Here is a 19,724-nt window from a genome sequence, read left to right on the forward strand (position 1 = left end):
ATTCATTCCACGTTCATAGCTAAAAAATGATGCAAATATTAATTCCACAAATTGTAAAATAATCTAAGTAATCTCATTTTCGTTTTCTATCCTAAGGTTCTGATCGTCGAATGAAGAGTTCCCTAAGCGCGGTGAGGTCAATAGGCGGCGGCCGCGCCTGAGTGGTGCATTAGATGGTGATGGTGGTACGACTCCTGCGTGGGGCACCACCAATCGGGCACGCCGTGCGGCATCGCCGGCGCCGGCTGCTGGAACTGCGTCCAGTGACCTCCGAAGCCGATTTTATTGTCCATAACACCGTTTCCACCGATATTCGTTATGTGAGGCTGATTATGATGAGGAGGCGCGGCCGGGGGGCGTTCGTAAGGTTTTTGCTCATGAGGGTTAAGATATTTGTCGTTGAGGCTTTCTAGTTTGTCTGTAATTGTGGGATGGTGGTGTAAGTGGTGCGGCGGGGCAGGTGCGGGGGGCGGCGGGAGGGGTGCGGCAGGACTGGCCGCGCCGGCAGTGACGCTGACACTGCCTGCTGAGGAAGAGTCGTCACCGTCGCTGTCGTAGCGTGGTGACGCGTCCCCAGCTGCGCCGTGCACCTTCATGTGTTTCCGGAGTGAGGATGGGTGCGTGTAAGACTTGTCGCAGCCGTGCACGCGACAATTGTACGGCTTGTCTGACGTGTGGACGTGGGAGTGCTTCTTCCTGTCTGAAGAGTTGGCAAACCGTCTGTCGCAGCCGGCGTACTCGCATTTGAATGGCTTTTCACCTGTGAAAGAAGTTATTTTAAGTTTAGTTAATTGATTTTTTTTTTTAATATATAGGATTATCGTCCATTAGATATCGTTTGGAGCTTCGACAATGTGGGCAAAACAGCTTTATGGGCTATTACAGTTGAGCGAAAAGTTGTGTGTCCTTTCCGGGTTTTTTACTACTTACCTAAACTTCATAGAAATAGAAATGCTCAAAGAAGAACATTTTAGCAATCGTTGTGGTTTAGCCGTGAAATGCATATAAAAAGAATATGTTGCGAATTTTTTGAAAGTGGTATTTAATAATGAAGCTTTATTTCATTTTCTTGTATTTAGATGAAATTAATAAATATCAGATATTGACACAGTTTAATTTACATATAATTCCGTTTAAAATATACTTATAAATATGTATAGTTCAGTTGAGCAAACGATAACATTCTTCCTTCGTTCGAAGAATAAAACGTTTTGTCTGTATGATACGCAAATGTCCAATCACGCCATAAATAACCAGATTTGCTCGTTGTCCATAGTTTACGAGCACAAATAAATATTCTCAACAATTGCACGGGATACTTAACACGGACATAAATCATATTTATAAGACGACTTTGTCACATTGCCGTAACAAAACCTTGGCCAAAAATAAAGAGATCACAGAATTAATATCACACGACGCGATTAAAAGTTTCTTTCTAATGAATACCTACTACATTACCAAGAGCAGTATTACCAAAAATATGTTTGTATTGAAGATATGAAAGTAGACATGGAGCTCTGTTATCGTGTAATTATTATCTTTATTCTGTCAAACTATTTTAGGAATCATATAGATAACTAATTTTAATTAATCATAGCTACAAGTCACGAACACAATTTTGTTTTCTATGAATACTTATACGTAAATAAATGTATCGCAGAACTTATGACTTAGTTTGCAAAGCTTTAATGGCTAGCAAAAAATAGAAAAAGGAGATACGAGATTTTACGTTAAGTAGGTACTTTAAAATACTATAGAGCATTTATAAACCCCTGCTAATGGGGAAGTTCCATATCTTTTCTCGTTTCATTTTGAGGTTAGTTCAAATAGCAAGGTATATTAGACTTAAAGTTGTAGATACTAAAGACATATTCAGACTTAAACAAAATTTTGACGCAATTTGATAAAAGGAAATTCGATAGGTCCTACTCGATTGGTGTCGCTTCTGTTATTTAAATCATAATCAGGCAGTCAGCAATAAGTTTTCAACTCAATTTCTAAATGGATTTTTTAGTCCAATATGCTTTGATTGAATTTATACAGTTCATTTATTTTTGCTCACATAGGAACTTAATTGTTGAGCGCATTTAGGATTTTAATATAAATCAAAACATTTATTGCTTCTGCAATGTATATGTAATGACAAGGTTATTATAATTAAAGTCAGGAATATAGGTATAAGGTATTTATGAATAGTAATAAAAATTTTTTGAATACAGTAAAAATTATGTTATTGCTTCGTTAAATTATATTGACAGTAATAGGTTAGCAAGTATTTTTTTCAAGCTTCGTATAAAGAAAAATATGCAATATTCGAAAAAGGGGTGAATGGTTAACGTAACTTTCGAAGTAAATTATAACCAATATTATATTTTATTATAAATTATTCTTCATCTATTATTATCCATGTTAGGTTTCACCCCAGTTTTTTGTCCATCCATATTTTTTTGTGATATCGACAGCTTTCGCGGCCGCGCATTGATAAATTCCTCACGAGTTCACCGAAACGTATGCGATGAGAATAACATTCAATAAAATACATTACAAGTAGGCAGGCTTGGCTAGTGTGACCGCGTACAATACCATTTTCTTTGTGATGTTTACAAATAAACCTCTTCGGTTGTAATCCTGGCCATTGTGTTTGAAACTCGAAGACCGTCAGAACGCACAGATGCTAATCTCAAGTGTCTGTTAACGCGACAATAATAGGGCTTTTTAGGCGTTCCCTTACCGCAATTTTTGTGTACTCAATGATCGACATTCGACGGCTTATTCTCAATGATACTTCCTTTTTTCCATTCTTCGCATATACAACAAATATTTGCACATTATGCTATCACACGGCTTACTGTCATTTTTTGTTCATTTTTGTATCGAATAAAGCCAACCGCGGCTTATCCTGTCTTCGTTCAGGTCAAAACAATAAAAACGTCTCGGACCTTAAACGCTAATGAACACACGAGATAAAAGACTCGAAAACATGTGTCGCCCGTCTAATTAGTAATCGACCGTCTCATCTCAGGAGACATCACAAAAAAGGGCCAACGACAAATTCTATTAGAACGTGTTGTGTTTTGATGGAGCACGCGACACAGATGAGATCAGCCGAACAAACAAACAAGATAATAAGATTTTCGACGTTATAAGATTATGCGTGAGTAATTTGTTACTGATACGAGTATTTGGTATCCAAGTTTTGCTTCCAAAGAGAGTAAGTATGGAAATTGAGTTCTAGGACAGACATTCTTGGTCACATCGGTTTTGTACTAATTTAATTGTGATCTTGAGTGTTTTTACAGCAAATCAAGATAAAATATATTTGCCTCATATGTCTCATACATATGTAGATATTCATAAAAGAATATAATTTTAGAAAAATTATAACTATAAGACAGAACTTCCTTGCGGGAAACACACAACACAAATTAAATAGTGTACAAATAATTAAATATGCCTATTCATAAAATCAGGCAAGCACGTAGTGCTGCCTGTGCTTATATAGTTTTTTGCCTTGTGTGTAATCCGTCCGAAGATTATTATTTTATTACAGTACAAAGACTTTATTTTCTTACGATTACGAGTGTATGTAAGTAGAGTTTTGCGTTGTAATGAAAATATTTTTTTATGATTTTAATCTCTTCAAGTCCAAAAAGGTTAATTAAGTAGGTATATGTATTTTATAAGCCGTGTGATCTTCTATAGTTAGAGGAAATGAACGGTTCCTGAAAGCAGGTTGGTGGCAAGTGTGACGTTAAAAGGCAAATATAATTGTAGAATACCTTTTGCGCGGGGCTTCGCTCCAGTGGGAATTTCCAGAAAAAAGCCTATGTGACTCCCGAATGACTATACTATCAAATTTCGTGCAGTTACTCCAGTAGGTATAGTTTTTGAGTTTATTCGTTACAAAAATACAAATCTTTTCTCTTTATTAATATAGTGTACGTGGATTTACGAGATGACAATTATTTTATCTCGGTTTATTATTTTATTGGGATTTCTAAAGATTTGACCTCGACCTATGAAGCCAATACCTGTGAATGCAATCAGGAACAAGGCTTCAGAGTCATCATTTGCATTAATTGTAAGAACAGAAAGTGTTTTGGTGAGAAAAGTTTGAAGAAGACAAAATGAAGAATTGGTGAAATGAAAAAAAAAAACAGCCTAAACGTGGAGATACTTTTGTAATGTTGGTTTTTGTGATTCTGGATGTGTGTTATTCTTCGCGTTCGCCTGCAGGGCAAGCCGGGTCAGATCTTATCTTAAACGGCTGTATCGCCTACAGGAGACAATTTTTTTATCAATGAAAAATATCATTCTCTTTAAGGTTTACACGCTGGAAATTGAGATAACAAAATGAGACCACATGTCTCATGTTTTGGAATATCACACCGAAATTGCGAATATATGAAACTAAAATATAAACAAGAGCAGTATTACGTAAGTTGTTTTCATTAAAAAAAATTGTGCAATCTAGTCATACATACATACATAAAATCACGCCTCTTTCCCGGAGGGGTAGGCAGACTACCTCTTTCCACTTGCCACGATGTCTGCATACTTCCTTCGCTTAATCCACATTCGGAATTTTCGGGTACTTTTGACCTGACCCTTTACCAGGACGTCCTTAATTTGATCAAGATACGTTCGTTTAGGTCTTCCCACTCTGACCAATCTAGTCATCAGTTACTAATATTTAAAAAAATCCTTATCGGGCCATATTTACTTACAAAATACGCAAAGGCGAATAGCAATATCCTACATCATTATAATTTAACTGTATAATATCATCCACATTCAATCAAATAGTAATAAAACTGGCAGCTATAGACAGTTGGCACATCGCCTAGCCAGAATTACTGCGCGATATTGGGTTACAAAACGCTACTTAAGTGCGCTCCGCTGAGAAAACAAGCTTTTTAGAAATAGCACGGAACACGAAACATTCGGCCTTTGCACCCAAATTGTGGTAAATGGCTTTAGGTTAGTTTATAGAACAAACAAACATCGGTCTACCACGGATCGAGTTGCGTCGGAGCCACCCAAATTGCTATTTATTGCGCTTTTATAAAAGTCCAGTCTCCAGAAAAACAAAATGAAGTTCTATTTTGTTAAATTCGACATGCTTACAGTTACGAAGCACTAGCGACCCGCCCCAGCTTCAAAGGGTAGCATTTATACATATCAATCTTCCTCTGGAATCAGTCTATCTAAAAAAAAACAAACCTGCATCAAAATCCGTGGTGTAGTTTTAAGGATATAAGCGTAGGTACTTACTTACATACATAAGGTATGAGACAGACGCGGGAAGCGACTTTGCTTTATACTATGTAGTGATTTACAAAAACCTATGGACTAATAATAGTAATGATCAACTCTGCTAGAAACCAAAAATTAAATTTGGAAGTATGATTAGTAGCTAAGTACATTCAGAAGCGTAACAAAATGACGACTACCGTCCTAGTTCTAAGTAAACCTTATATACAGACATAACAATCATGCCCCCATCCTTTAGTTGTCTGGGTAGTCTTTCGGGGTAGGTAGTGCTGTAAAGTAGACAAAGCCAACATTAAATTGTACGGTCAAATGATGTAATTGAGATTCAAATAGTGATAGCTTGATAGCCCATCGCCTAAAAGGAGAATCCTCAATTTATTAGCTTTTCCCTTAATTGACTTTTATAATCTTTTACTTTAAAAACCCACTAATCAGTGATAATTTATAACATCCTTCATAATAGCCGCTAGAAACTATTTAGGCTTTATGTGGGCGTTGGCGCACCTACTTCCGTGTCATCACTTTGAATTTTAATGCGTGATATTGAATATCAGCACACTTGTTGGTAGGCAGCCTAATTATAACATTCCACTTTAGCTCGACATTGGACATGTTTTTTTGCAGTTAGTTAAAATATAAATATTTTTTTGAGAATGTCCTCCTTATCCCTATTCTGATTTGTTATATAAATGTAAAAATACCTCTGTCTGTCTATTACGCTTGTACACCTTAAGCAATCAACCGATGAAATTTGGTCCAGAGTTAGAGTTCACCCTGAGAAAGAACATACGCTATATTTATTGCGAAAAAGAATGATGCGGACGAAGTCCAAGAAAAAAGGCTAGATTTAATATAAGCAGCCATTAAGCCCGCCTATGTCCATGGGGTATCTTATACAATTTGTATTTTTTTCATTCGGTATGTGTGCCGTGTGGTTCCTGGCACCAATAAAAAAAATAAAAGGACCACTCCATCTCTTTCTCATGGATATCGTAGAAGGCAACTAAAAGCTAGGTAAACTTGGGATTCTTCTTTCAAGCGATGGCTTGCAACCTGTCACTATTTAAATCTATTCTATCATTAAGCTTTTAATTTTATTTTATTATTTTTTCAAGACTGTTGGCTTTGTATAACCCGCAAGGGATTGAGGCGTGATTGTATGTAAAAATGTATGTTCATATGGTATTCCAGAGACTACAATTTTTTTTACTAATAAGTGATGGCTTTAACAGGCAAACACAGGCACAGCTATAACATGAATCATTCCCTGCAATTGTTATTGTTCTAATCGATTATTAAACGATACATAAAGTGTATATCGGAGTTAATTTAATCTTCAATGGACAGGCGGCTAATGAGAGGCCGATGACTGGTCGTTTCTTGACTCTATGGAGAGATACGGGCCTCATAGGCCCGGTGTTTTACTCACTAAATTTACGACCACACTCGATGACTAATACTAAAACCACATCAGTAAGGCCGATGGTAAACCTAAACGTGAACTGCTTATTAGTATCAATTTTTATCAAATTGTCATCAATTAAAATTCTGACCCGCAATTCCCTTCAATTTAATGTAGTTTGGAACTTTTGACCCAGGACCATTGACCGAAAATACAGACAATGCTTCTTTTATCCATACAGTGTCAGTTTAACAATATTCCGCAAACTAGAAATCCTAAGAGCCTCTTCAGAAATGTCACAATAACGGTTGATTGACGATACTTCCTCGAATATCGATTTACTCTCGCGCATTTAAAAGGAATTTCGTACGGCGTGTTTAATGATTTATGATGCCCCTTTATCCGAAACGTATTTCGAATTAGAAAGATATATTAATATCTTCATTTTTTCCACTTCTCAGAGAATACGGCCCTTGTCCGTGGAGCACAAAAAGAATATGCGGGGTCGGGCAGCGCATTCGGCGCCCAACGACCGTGTGACAAGGTGCTTTATGCAGACGATTATGACCAGACCGAATAATGTTCCGATACCCGATAAATATCTGCCAACTCATACAAAAGCATCCCAATAAAAATATAATAGTAAATGTAGCAACAACACAGGCCTCAAACTGCACAGTCATATCTTGCTGATAAATATAAATTAAATGAAAACGCGGAGCGTGAGAGGGACGGTTGTGCGGGACGAAAACAAATTAAACTGATATAACATTTAAATGCGCACGCGCATGTTGGCTGTGGCTGGTGGAAATCGAACATGTTACGAGGACCGCGACGAAGTCTTTTTGGTCTCGCTGCGTAGCCGCGCCTGATTCACAGCCGGTCTAACCCAGACGATTTGTGCGTGGGACCGGTCGCCTCCATTGCATTACATATTACTATAATTCACTCATTCATTGCATGTTTTATTTGTCATTTTTATACAATAAAAAGAAGGGATAATTATTTCATGAATGATTTATGACTGTTTTTAAATATTATAGCCTCATTTGTACGTTCTAACAATTTCATCTTGTCGTGTTCTCCTGCTGACAAATATCAGAGCAAGACATTGTTTCTTTATTATTAAAAGAATAAATCAGAAAGTCTAGACCTGGCAAAATTATTATATCCGCTTTTGGAGCAAAATTACATACACTTCCCGCCTGGAACTAGGTATTCTTAAATTGCGAACCTACTTACATTCATTTGCTATCGAGCTTTTGACATAATGAAATATAATTTGGCGCTTTCGACGAACAGTCTGAAAGTAACCTACACATTGCCAATTGTGGCACAAAGATAATTATGATAATGTACAAAGCCATTAGAGAAGTTTTTTGAAACCTTAGGCAACACCTAATTTAACTTAAATGACGACTTTTTGTAATTGTTTTCGGTACCAACAATAATCGCTTGGGGACATTATTTTTGTATCAATAAAGTTTCAGCTCTTCACAAGTACCCATATAAACTGCGAGACATGCAGACAAGACAGAAAGTACTGGCAGTAGATGTAAAGGGGAGATAAGCTATCATACATCTCTCCACACGACGCAGCACCTCGGCGGCGCCTATAGGACCTTTCGGTTTGGGAATGGCACGAAATAAATACTTATATTTATATACTAAGTAAACTCAAAGTGTACGTACAAGAGGGTATGTTGTGACAGCAATCTGGCGTGAGGGTGTGAAAAACATAATGACAATAATGAACAAACATAGGTTCTTAACATACTTAATTATAAATCGCACAGATTAACTGGGGATCAAAGTACAAAATATACTTAATAATTTTGAATTCATTATTATTTTGTTTTAATTTTTTAACAGAAATGTTTTATAATTATTGAATAATCACAAATCTAGACACAATTTTTAAATATAAAATATCTACTGACAAAACACAAAACAATGTCCTCATATTTTTGACGTGAACAATTTGTAGGCCAGACATTTGTATACCTGGCTTAGAAGTTGTTTATGATATTTTTCAGAAATCAAGCTTGTATTTTTAGTTATTTTTCGGCCTGGGCGATGATGCCGGTTAAGGCTGTCAAAACGCCTGACGTAAGGATTGACGAGCGTGGCACGTTAGGAGTCGTTTTGTACTTATTTTCGTCAGACAGGTGCTTTAATCTCATTGTTTATCTACAGAACACTATGGGAACGAATTTTACAAGATGGAGTCAAGGAAACAATTTTTACGACGGCATTTAGCCGTTACAAATTATTCGCTAGTGGAAGGAGAATGATGGGACGACATATAACATTAGTTAGGATTTTATACAGCAATATATGCACATCTATGGTACAATCGTTGATAACCAACTTACGCAACTACCTTTGAAATTTAAGATGGACAATTAAAACGTGTTAATTACGTTATTCCAAAATCTTTATTCCAATTATTAACTCTACAATAGGTATCTGAAACCAAAGCTTGATCCTATTTCCATAAAATGTACATACCTAGACACATTTATAAAATCATTCCTTTAGCCCTATCGGGGTAGACACAACCTAGTCTCGAAAATACTGAAAACACCCATGACAAATCTTGGCACTTTTTGGATAAATAATACAAACCGCATAGAAAACGGTAAAACAGCTAAGATGGCATAGAAAAATGAAGGAAATCAGTCAATGAGATACGACATATAACACCCCGCTTTCTGGGTAGGGGTTAATGAAGATATTCGATGAACCCGTACAAGTATTGTACAATATCGTTTTATTAATTGTCAGTGCTGCCAGCTCGTTCTCGGTATTGGGGTTCAAGCTTAGAGACGCCGTGATATACGGATATCTGATGAGCATTGTATGGATACGTTCCGTTTCATTTTCTGATTATTTTTAATTAATTAAGAATTTTAATTAGATCTACTTAGAAAAGTACCTACTACTTCTAATAGGTACTATAAAAGAATGACCACGTCTTGAGCCGGTTTAACTAAGTTATAAGGTTAGAATATGTATTACTCAAAAACTGTTTATTTTAGTATAATTTTTTTTATGCTTATAAAAAACTCAAATAAATCAATAATATTCAAATATATCACAATTTAAAAATACATCGTATTAAGTTAGACGGGCGCGTCCACTCGACTCCTACGCAGGATCGTGTTTCAGCCCCCGGGCACATTTTTGGGACAAACCAATATTTCTAACGAATATTAATAGCCGTTTTTGTTTTTATTTGATGTGTTTAATTTTTGTTGTTCCCTCCGCGATGAGCCCGCATTCTACGAGTGCCAAGGATTCCTTACTCGGCACGAGTTTGTCACACAAGAACTATTGCTCTGACTATTTAACTTAGATTGTATTGTAATTTTATAAAACGCACTAGCTGTTACTTGCAATTTAAAAAGTAAAAGTTTACTGATAATCTCAGTACATAAGCCTACCCCCTGTAATTATTACCCCTTAGAGGGATTGGGGATGGATGGGAGAGACGTTTTTGTTTACAAGTTTCTAAGTTGAACCAAGCCTAACATATCTGAGAAAACCGTATTCAAAACGGAGCAACAGCTTTGGTCTACTAAAAGCACTAAACACAACAAACATCTTAGTCATCAGTCTTAATGCCTTATGATAGAATTGAGATTAAAATGGAGACAGGTTAGCTAGCCCATCACCTAAAAGAAGAATCCCAAGCTTATAAGCCTACCTATACCTTAGTCGCTATTTACGACATGCCTGGGAAAAAAATGGAGTGGGCCTATTGTTTTTTTCTACCTGTGCCGGGAACCCCAAGACATCCAATAATTCAAAATGACATCCAATAATATAATGTCTATTAGGTACTTCAGAAAAATCCTTTTGATTTTGACCATTGATTCAACTATCAATAATGAAAATTTGGCGACTTTTTAACAGCTTTTAGTTTTTTACTTAAACAAAGAAAGAAGAAGGTTTATCGAAAAACTTTCGTACAAAAAGAAACTTGGTATTCTCAAAATAAACCTACAACAACCTGAAACAGCTAAAAGGACTTAAATTTGATAAAACGTGTCCGTAGGTCTAAGGAAACTTTTTCTTTTATTGTCATGTAAACATTCGATTGTTATCCCGCAGCCGATCGCGCATCGACTGTTTTCGGAGACTTTAACACTGAATTTTGATACAATGATTCACAATACCCTAATATAAAGAAGTCGTGTGTTAAACTTAAAGGCAGTTTGCGGTAGGTTTCTCATTTATACTCCGTAAGTAACTTTTAAGTAGGTTTCCTTCATAAAAATATTTTCTTAAAACGGCTCCTAATAATTTTTATGCGATAATTATGATAACATTGAGGTTAAATGCACTATAATTTCAAATAAATAATTTCTCAATACCAAGCATTATGACAGTGCCTGTAATAAGGCACTCTTAATTAATTATTAATTCGACTAAGTACTTAGTGGAATTACAGTTTGGAACGGAGCTATATTCAATTATCTTGGATTTATTCACTGTTTAATGGATACGGATCGAACTTATTAGAGGTGTAAGGCTTATAATGAGTGGTTGGTGAGCAAGGTTGGTGCCGCCGGCGATATCACACACAGCCATACATATTGATAGCGACAAGGTGTCGGCGAAAAAACTCATGAAACATGCAGTGACGGTCGCCAGAACCGCCCTACAAGACGAAAGAATTCGCACAGTTAGGAACCTCAAAGGGTAATATTTTTTATTTGATCATCGGAAATGGCTGATAGCTCATTTAATTTAATGAGAAATCTAGCCGTGTTACAAAAAGGTGTAAAGTTAAAATCACTCACGCCTATTAGTCCTTAATACGTTTGACTTATACGTTCATGCCCATAATATTGTTGTAATTCACTTCACGCAACTACAGTATATTAAGTAGGTCCTTAGGTGTGGCAATTCTTGCTCTAATGAAATAGTGTATTACGAGTACATAGAATTTAATTCATTAGTGATATCATTATCTTTGCGGAATATTGATTTTAACATATGTCTGAACACACCCTAATAAAATTATTGTTCTCTTTGTATGAAAGTATTATTCGATTGATTCTCCATAGATATCGGTAGAATACTTCGAATTCTATGATTTAAGATTGAACAATATGTTCAAAATTAATATTTGACACATTATTTGAAAACGGTGAAAAGGTTTTGAGCACGTAGACTTTTAACCAAACAATATAATTATCATTTATTTTTATATTAAAAAAAGAAACGGGCTATCTAATCACGAGATCCTATAAATAACACACCTTGCAGCAAACAAAACTATGGTGTCATTGTAAAATACTTGCGCAGATAGTAAAGTGTCAAAAGAAATGATGGTAATAAGATAGGCGAGGCTAAGCGTAGGTTGTCCGGGCATACTGCGGTTACCAAACTATTGTTACTTTGCAACCGGGCACAATTTATGTGGCCTTATGTTGCCCTGGAAGACTTGTACTGGACACATGACTTGTGATTTGCTCCTATAGATATCGTATGTTGAAAAACATAATAGGTGAATTTTACATTTTCAATACCTGTACATAACAGCTACTTAATCGTGCTAATAAGTTAAGATGCAATGGAATTGAACCTTGACAGTTACGCAACTTGTATACTATTTTGGCATCGGTCTAATATTTTTAGAAAATGATGACTACGCGAATACTAGAAACTTACAATACTTCATTCGCTAAAGTTGCCCCATTGCAACCTCCAAAGCTACGTTAAAACAACAGATTAGGTATAGAGACCCTAAATGATCCCTCAATATTATTTTTGTTCCATATTTTGATTTCATAATTAATTTATCCCGTAAGTTACAATTTACTCCTTGTGTGTGATATGATTTCAAGACTGTTGGCTCTGTCTACCCCGCAAGGAATATAGACGTGACCATATGTATGTATGTATGTATGTATGTAGGTATGTGAACACATTACGTTTCATTATGATTGTTATTTCAAACCGACTTCAAGACTGTAAAAGGCAGCGAAACCTTTTTTGTCTTTATTATAATATAAGAACATTGTAATGTACTTCATCTATTATAAATTACTTAATTGCTGTTTGTTTCTTAAATAAAATAAAATAAAATAACAAATAAAATAAAAAATAGATTCATCCATCATGTCAAAATAACAATATTTAAAATGCTCTAGTTATCAGATCAGAATTTTATTTGAGATCTAATCCAGTATAGGTATATTGTCTTTTAAGGGCTTCAAACACGGCAGCTAATGTGTCTTACATTCCGGGATCCAAATTATTTTAAAGTATCATACACACATCAGGTAATGTAATTTATCATTCCCAACTTCTTTACAATTATAGCGGCCGTGTGCGAAAATATCTTTATGATATCACTCCATCCTTATTACGACGATACTCATTCAAGTAGGTTAAATAAAAGAGAAAAAGAAATTGCTGATTATGAAGTGAGTATTGTAATTGAATACACTTTGAATTAATTAAAACATTACGATAGTGCTGAGCGTCAATCGGCAAGGCTCTCCTAAATAAGCACGCTGGGCGTGTCAGCCGGATATTGGTAATAGCTCGGGTGGATTCCCGATTACTTGCTCGATTAAACTATACAAGAAACGATTGATTGATTGTACGATGCTTATCTCGTATGAAACAATTTTAGATTTTGATTAATAATTCTTCTAATAAATGACCTCCACCAATATGGGATAGGATGGCAAATTGTAATAATGTAAAATAGCTACAAGTTATCATTGTGCATTCTAAATTTACATTGGATTGTTTCCAACATTTAACTGTACATTTATTTTAAAGTACCTTAATTTTAAAGTATCCTGATGTAATTTTAAAGTATCCTGATGTACATCAGGATACTTAAATACTCGTGCAAAAAACTAACAAGAAATGGAAGTACCTATTAAATTTAGCATGGCGCTGGCAGCGTCTTCCTCTGAATGCGATGTAAGGGATATAAATTATTCAATTTTTTATCGATACGACTTTACAATTAACTAATTGCTGATATCACATTAGCGATGCGAGATGCGTATCTGCGCATTGGCATGCGATGTAGAGTGCAAGACAAGGGATCGCTGCTCGCAGCCGCCGCGTGTGGACTGCCATCATGGCGGACAGTTTTTGCCCGCACTCTTGAACCCTGTTCGCACCATCTCACTGACATTTCGTAAATTCCGACAAGATAAAAACAATTGTCACGTTTGCCCGCAAAAGAATGTTCAGATCTTCGCGAGCGAAACCTCCTCGGAGCATATTTTTTCTAGGAACCTCGAGGTCGGTGGTGGCAATTTATTCGAGAAGCGCTCACTTTGTTATTCAAATTCAGTTCAACAAATTCAAGTATACGACATATGTGTCTGGCCATCGTCACCTCGATGATGTTTTGTCAATGTGGCGTAGAGGGGTGGTGAAAAAGAAGGCAAAAAATAAACCGCTTAGCGCTTTTGTCTCGGAATATCGTACAGTTGCGTGGTGTGCGTTTGTTTGGGGTAGCAAGTGATAGAAACTTGTATGGAAGTTCGTTTGGGTGAGTGAGGGTACAAGTATACTTATAGGATGTATGTAGAGGGTTGTAATGTTGCTACCGACGGGTGATGGGTCGGCCACGCCCTTCAAATTATCATTTGTTTTTACATGGATGTTTACCGTGGAATAACTGTCAATTGATGAACGAAGGCGGAAAGCGTTAATATTTGAAGATTTATGGTATTTAATTTTATTGGGCTATTTAGTAGGCCTGTAGGAATGTTGAATTTTAATTTAAGTTATTCTTGACATTTTTTTTAATGGATATAACCTTATTATCGGAGACTAAGGCACATTTTGGGTCGCTGCATCACTTTATTTGTTTTTTATTTAGTATAAAATAAAATACTTTTTTAAGTCAGATTTGATGCAGTAGATACTTAATTCCGAATAGGATCAAAATTTCAAAAAGGAGTGATGACAACACCGATTTTCTAACTAAATCCCCCTCACAAACACACACACAAACTCAGCATTGTGTTGTAGATAACGTTTTTTATACAATTTATTAATCCGGGCAGATGGCTGGCTCACATAAACACCTTTTTAAATGCACCCAGCTATTATAGGGTTACAACATTATCATATACGAATAAAATGGCCGAACAAACAATACATTCCTTATAATGGCTCGAATATTAAATGGCGTAATTAAAAAAATCTGGTTTATACCTAGGAATAAATTTTTGATAAATCATCTCATGAAAATAAACATAATTAAGGGTAGTAAATATTTGTTAAAACTATCTAAATATTTAGGTATTTAGTTAAAAAAAAGTTTTTATTTCGGTTTTCAGTCACAATGAGTAGAAAACGACCGTCTCCTCATGTATTTAGTTTAGAAAAGGATCTAAATAAATACAGCTATAAAAATAAGAAGAGAAATCTAAAGTTATTAATATTTATGTCCGACTTAGGTATCTGTTTTCGCGCTGGCTATAGTAAGTACCTATTTCGATCATATTGTTTAAAATTTTATGAACACGTCGCAGCAACTTTAGCAACTTCAGTATTAAACTTATTCAGACATATTCTTCACCCATCCAAATATTAGCATTGAGTGTGCATCGTGTTGAACGCACTGTACCAGACGTTGCACAATGCGGCCACAGAGAGGGTTCCGTATTGTTTGCAAAATATTATGAAAGCGTCATTTTATACGCCATATTAGCCTGCGTTTGATAGCCGGGGTCGGGGGACGTCTTCACGCGGTCATACACTATGGAGGATACAGAAAGTACGCCCGTTTCAAGGAAAACAGTTTTGAATTTTACCGCGGCCAATAACATGAATGATTCTTTTCTGAGTTAGGATTAGTTTGACGACTGTGATGCCTAACCCAGGAAAAGGAGCAGCTTGGTCTTATTTTCACAGAAGTAAGGATGAATCGGGATTATACTTATATTATGATAAAAAACGCGTAAGAAAATAAAACAAGAAAAATGAAAGCTTATTCTATGTTATTGCATAGTTTATTCTGCTCTATAATTTTATCTCTGTATGAAATCGATTGGTATGTTTATGCTGCATCATAAAAACACAGCATGTTTAGATATAATTTATATAACATTTTAAAGGTTCTTACTAAATGTACTGTTATAGACCAAAATATATATTTTTTCTTTATATTTCATGTCACTCCATATAAAATCTGTCCCCTGGCGTATCCAGCTAGACTGGGTCAAGATTTGCTAATCTGAGTGCGGTAGAGATGGTTTGTTCAATTACAATTTTTTTTCACAATAAGTAACATACATATAATTTACCAAAAAACTGGTTGTAAAAATGCATAATGACAAAAAATATTATTAGTAAATGTTCCCAACATGTGCCGCAGTTATATGGGTACTATAAAACTTGAGATTTAACTATTTCTGTACTGCCGTTGTTGTGTGGCCGGGTCGTGATCACATCGTCATTACTATTGTAGTTCACCCTGGCGGAACCACCCTATCACTGAAGTGTACGTTAACATTTTATACACATTCGATTGGTTGATTTAAAAGACTAGTAAGTTTCGATTCGTATTTTTTGTGCGCGAACTTCATAGATAGAGTAATGTGTAACAATGTGTCATTATTATTAAAAATTAGAAAGGTCTGACTGGTCAATTCTTTTAAAATTGTAAGTTAACATTGTTTGAACTTTTAATGACAAAAAAATTAGGAGCTAGTAAAATACCGACTATAAGTACCTTAATAAAGTTTAAGCTATTTCATTATTCAAATTTTTTATATGATTTAAATGGTTAACTTAATATGATATACCTGTGTTTCAAATTGTAAAGTGTGATAATTGTAATAGGTGTAGGTAAACCGTTTTTGTCACAATAAATAAATAAATAAATAATCTGCTTGAAATTTTATTCCTAAATATACTCGTATTATCTTGTATTAACTTTAGGCAAAATTACCTACTTATACTTAAAGTTTTTTTGTTTCAGTTAAATAAAGTACAATATGGGTTATGCGATTAACAAACTATATTACGTTTCTATCAGTACACAAATCATTAAAAAAGCTCGATGTTCAGCTGGATGGATTATTGATAGAAAATTGAGATTCAGTGTTATTTTACGGTTTATATTAATTTTATTACCCTTTGTAAGTTATATTTATTTTAAAACTTAAAATACTTATATTAAAAAAGGGGCATAATTTTGTTTTTATAATGGTTTTTACGATCAAGGTAAGTGATACCTACCGCTACCGATGACCCTGGTTGTACTGGGACTACTGGGTATCATTTTTCATTCTCCAATAAAAATATCAATTTCACCGGTAGAAGAGCAAGGTAGAGCTACTGAATATGGCGATTCAGTAGCTCCAATTCTTATTTTAAGTTCGCAAAACAGCTAAAAAGACAAAATTCGAAAAGTAAAGACAAAACGGTAGAAATTTTTCAAACAATTTTAACAAAATGTAATGCGCGACTTTAATAGATCCATTTTTTATATAAAAGTTATTCCTTGTAAATAAACCACACTGAAAAGTTTTGTGAATAATGTATTTTGATTTTATTATGACAATTATTATTGATTGGTAACTCAGTATGTGATACGTAATTATAATGAATGGAACTTACTAGATATGTATGTAGTAACTTGTAAGCAAGTTATGTTAATGATGTATGTTAGCACCATATTGAAGTCAATCGACGGCAAGCTTCTTCCATTTTGATTGTTCAGTTGCGCTCATGTTGTAAAATGGGTGACAGCGGGTATGATAGGAATTGTATGAATTTGTTAGGCATCCTAAGCCGTGCTTATTGTTTTAAAACGGACATTTTATCATGAAAACAGATGGTTACTTATTTTTGCAATTAAAAACATAACTAAAACCCAATGCACAAATAGATAAAAAGCTGTCATCACTATTTCTGCGTTCTTTAATTTGCCAACAGCACCGATGTGTGTGGCGTGAATTTTGTTCATTCTACTGTTATAATATACGAAGCTAGTCTCGAAGGATAGTCTCTACTGTGTAAATGAGATGATGTCCAATTTATATTCTTCTAAGTTAATTTATAGGATACCATAAAACAATTCTTCAAACTGCCCACAAAAAGCTGCACTCTATTCAGACGTGATTCAAACGACCATATGAGATAATGGCGACCGGGAGCCATGACAAAAGTCTAACGCAATACTAAACAGTGATGGTCGTTAAAAAAAGTGTAAAACCATCTGTCCATACAAATTCCTGGACTCTGCCCAAAAATCGATATTTAAAATTAAGTACCAATACTTTACCCCGTAACAATGGTGTAGCGTGTGAGTGAGACGAGCGAAGGAACCAAGGCGACGGAACTGGACGTTTTAATTTATGATATTTTTTTTCCGTCCCATATTACACAGTTCAGATGAATCTTTGGACTTTTGTAATGGATTGAAAAATAGAGATTTGACTGAATGGGTTTTTATCTTTACTGAGAAACGGACTTCACAAGTCGACGGAAGGCATTTTAGTTGCCGTTAGCCGTTGTTTGTGCTCAGATCGCATTACAAGGATATTTTATCAGGACAGTTGGACAACAGTTTGTTGTATCATTGTGTCTTGTCAGTGATTGTCGAGGCGTGCTCGTGATGTGTGCGGTTGCGACGGGGGGCGGCTCATTATGCATTAATGAGAATGGAAATGTTTGGCCACATCAACACTCGTCCGCTTCAATGACCGCGACAACTCTATGCCGCCGGACGCTGAATTGCCGATATCATCTGAATGGTTTAAGATGTTCTCCTTGAATATAAAACGTAAGGATTTAATCCCGCTTCCGTTATTTTTAATATTTGGAAACTTTTCTCATATTTGTTTATATTGGAAGATGGATTGTATGCTTAACTTCCTATTTACTTACCACTTTTGCATAATAATAAGAATTTGAGGAAGGACATGGTCATATTATATCGCGAAAGAAGAGTTGAAGAGTGCTGAAGTAAATGTTTAACCACACACCGACGAAGGCAGAGATAAATGATAAAATTAAGAAAAGATATGTAATATTTTATTTCTCACCTGTATGTGTTCTTTTGTGAATTTTGAGGTTTTCAGATCTCGCGAACACTTTGCCACAGCCAGGGAAGGGGCAGGGGAAGGGTTTCTCTCCGGTATGCACGCGAATATGGTTCACTAGTTTGTATTTCGCCTTGAACGGCCGCCCGTTCCGCGAGCAACCCTGCCAGAAGCAGGCGTGCGTCGTGCACTCCGGGCCACCGACGTGTTCCACAGTCAGATGCGTCACAATTTCATGCATACTTGAAAACAGTTTGTTACACATTTTGCGCGGTGGCGGTTGCTCGGGATCGAGCCATTGACAGCGCATGTCTCGTCGAGGAGGAGCGCGCACATAGCGTAGAAACGCGTGAGGGGCATGCGCATGAGCGTGAGGAACCAGCGGTGGCGCACTGCCCTGATAATGCACGTCACCGCGCCAATCCCAGCTCTGCTCCAGAGATTGTTGGGGGAATAACTCTCCGCAGCCGCCGTATTCGCGGAGATAGCCCGGCTGGTAGGAGTGGAGGGGATAGGGCTGATAGTGTGGCGGATGATGTGGTGGTGGAGGATGCGGCGCGGCGGCGCGGTGCTGGGCGCCGACACCGCAGCCCGGCTGGGGCGACATCTTCAGGCCGTAGGAGGCCAGATGTGCGTGGTTGGTTTCGAGGAAAGCATTCATGGCAGGGGTGGCCGCCGCCGGCGCATAGCCCCATTCGCCCGCCACCATCCACGCAGCGGGATATCCCCGCTGTCTCCTCTGCTTCCAGCCGACTCCAACGGTCAACTTTTAGGTGATGTCTTCACGGAGTTGTTTCTGCAGTTGATGCATACACCATCACCTTTCAGCAGGAGAGGAACCTGTTAAAAATAAATATTCATTTAAAATTTTGATATAACTTAAAGTCAACTTAAGCGCTGTCTACAGTGCATAAAACACGACCGAAGCAAAAGCAATCACAACGGCCAGATTCAAAACCATTTTTCAAAATAATCACACACATTCGTGCACCCATAACCAC

The 19,724-nt window shown here is 36.3% G+C and overlaps 1 protein-coding gene across 1 annotated transcript; it reads right to left on the reverse strand.

The window, feature by feature from the left end:
* Positions 1–78: 78 nt before the first annotated feature.
* LOC106136930 (zinc finger protein ZIC 4) lies at positions 79–19,432 on the reverse strand. The gene is made up of 2 exons (XM_060954582.1): positions 18,727–19,432; positions 79–760 (listed from the first exon to the last, which is right to left on the reverse strand). Exons 1-2 carry the CDS (start codon positions 19,430–19,432, stop codon positions 138–140), a joined length of 1,329 nt encoding a protein of 442 aa, XP_060810565.1. The 3' UTR covers positions 79–137.
* Positions 19,433–19,724: the final 292 nt, after the last annotated feature.

This window comes from Amyelois transitella, chromosome 4, assembly GCF_032362555.1.
Source record: "Amyelois transitella isolate CPQ chromosome 4, ilAmyTran1.1, whole genome shotgun sequence".
Classification (NCBI taxonomy): Eukaryota; Metazoa; Arthropoda; class Insecta; order Lepidoptera; family Pyralidae; genus Amyelois; species Amyelois transitella.

What these genes read in the sequence shown, in the direction of transcription:
- LOC106136930 (XM_060954582.1), bottom strand. Translation starts at nt 19,432, where the DNA reads ATGGTGGCGGGCGAATGGGGCTATGCGCCGGCGGCGGCCACCCCTGCC. An exon ending in TCACAAAAGAACACATACAG is followed by an intron (nt 761 to 18,726) that starts GTGAGAAATAAA and finishes CTTCTTTCACAG; the next exon opens with GTGAAAAGCCATTCAAATGC.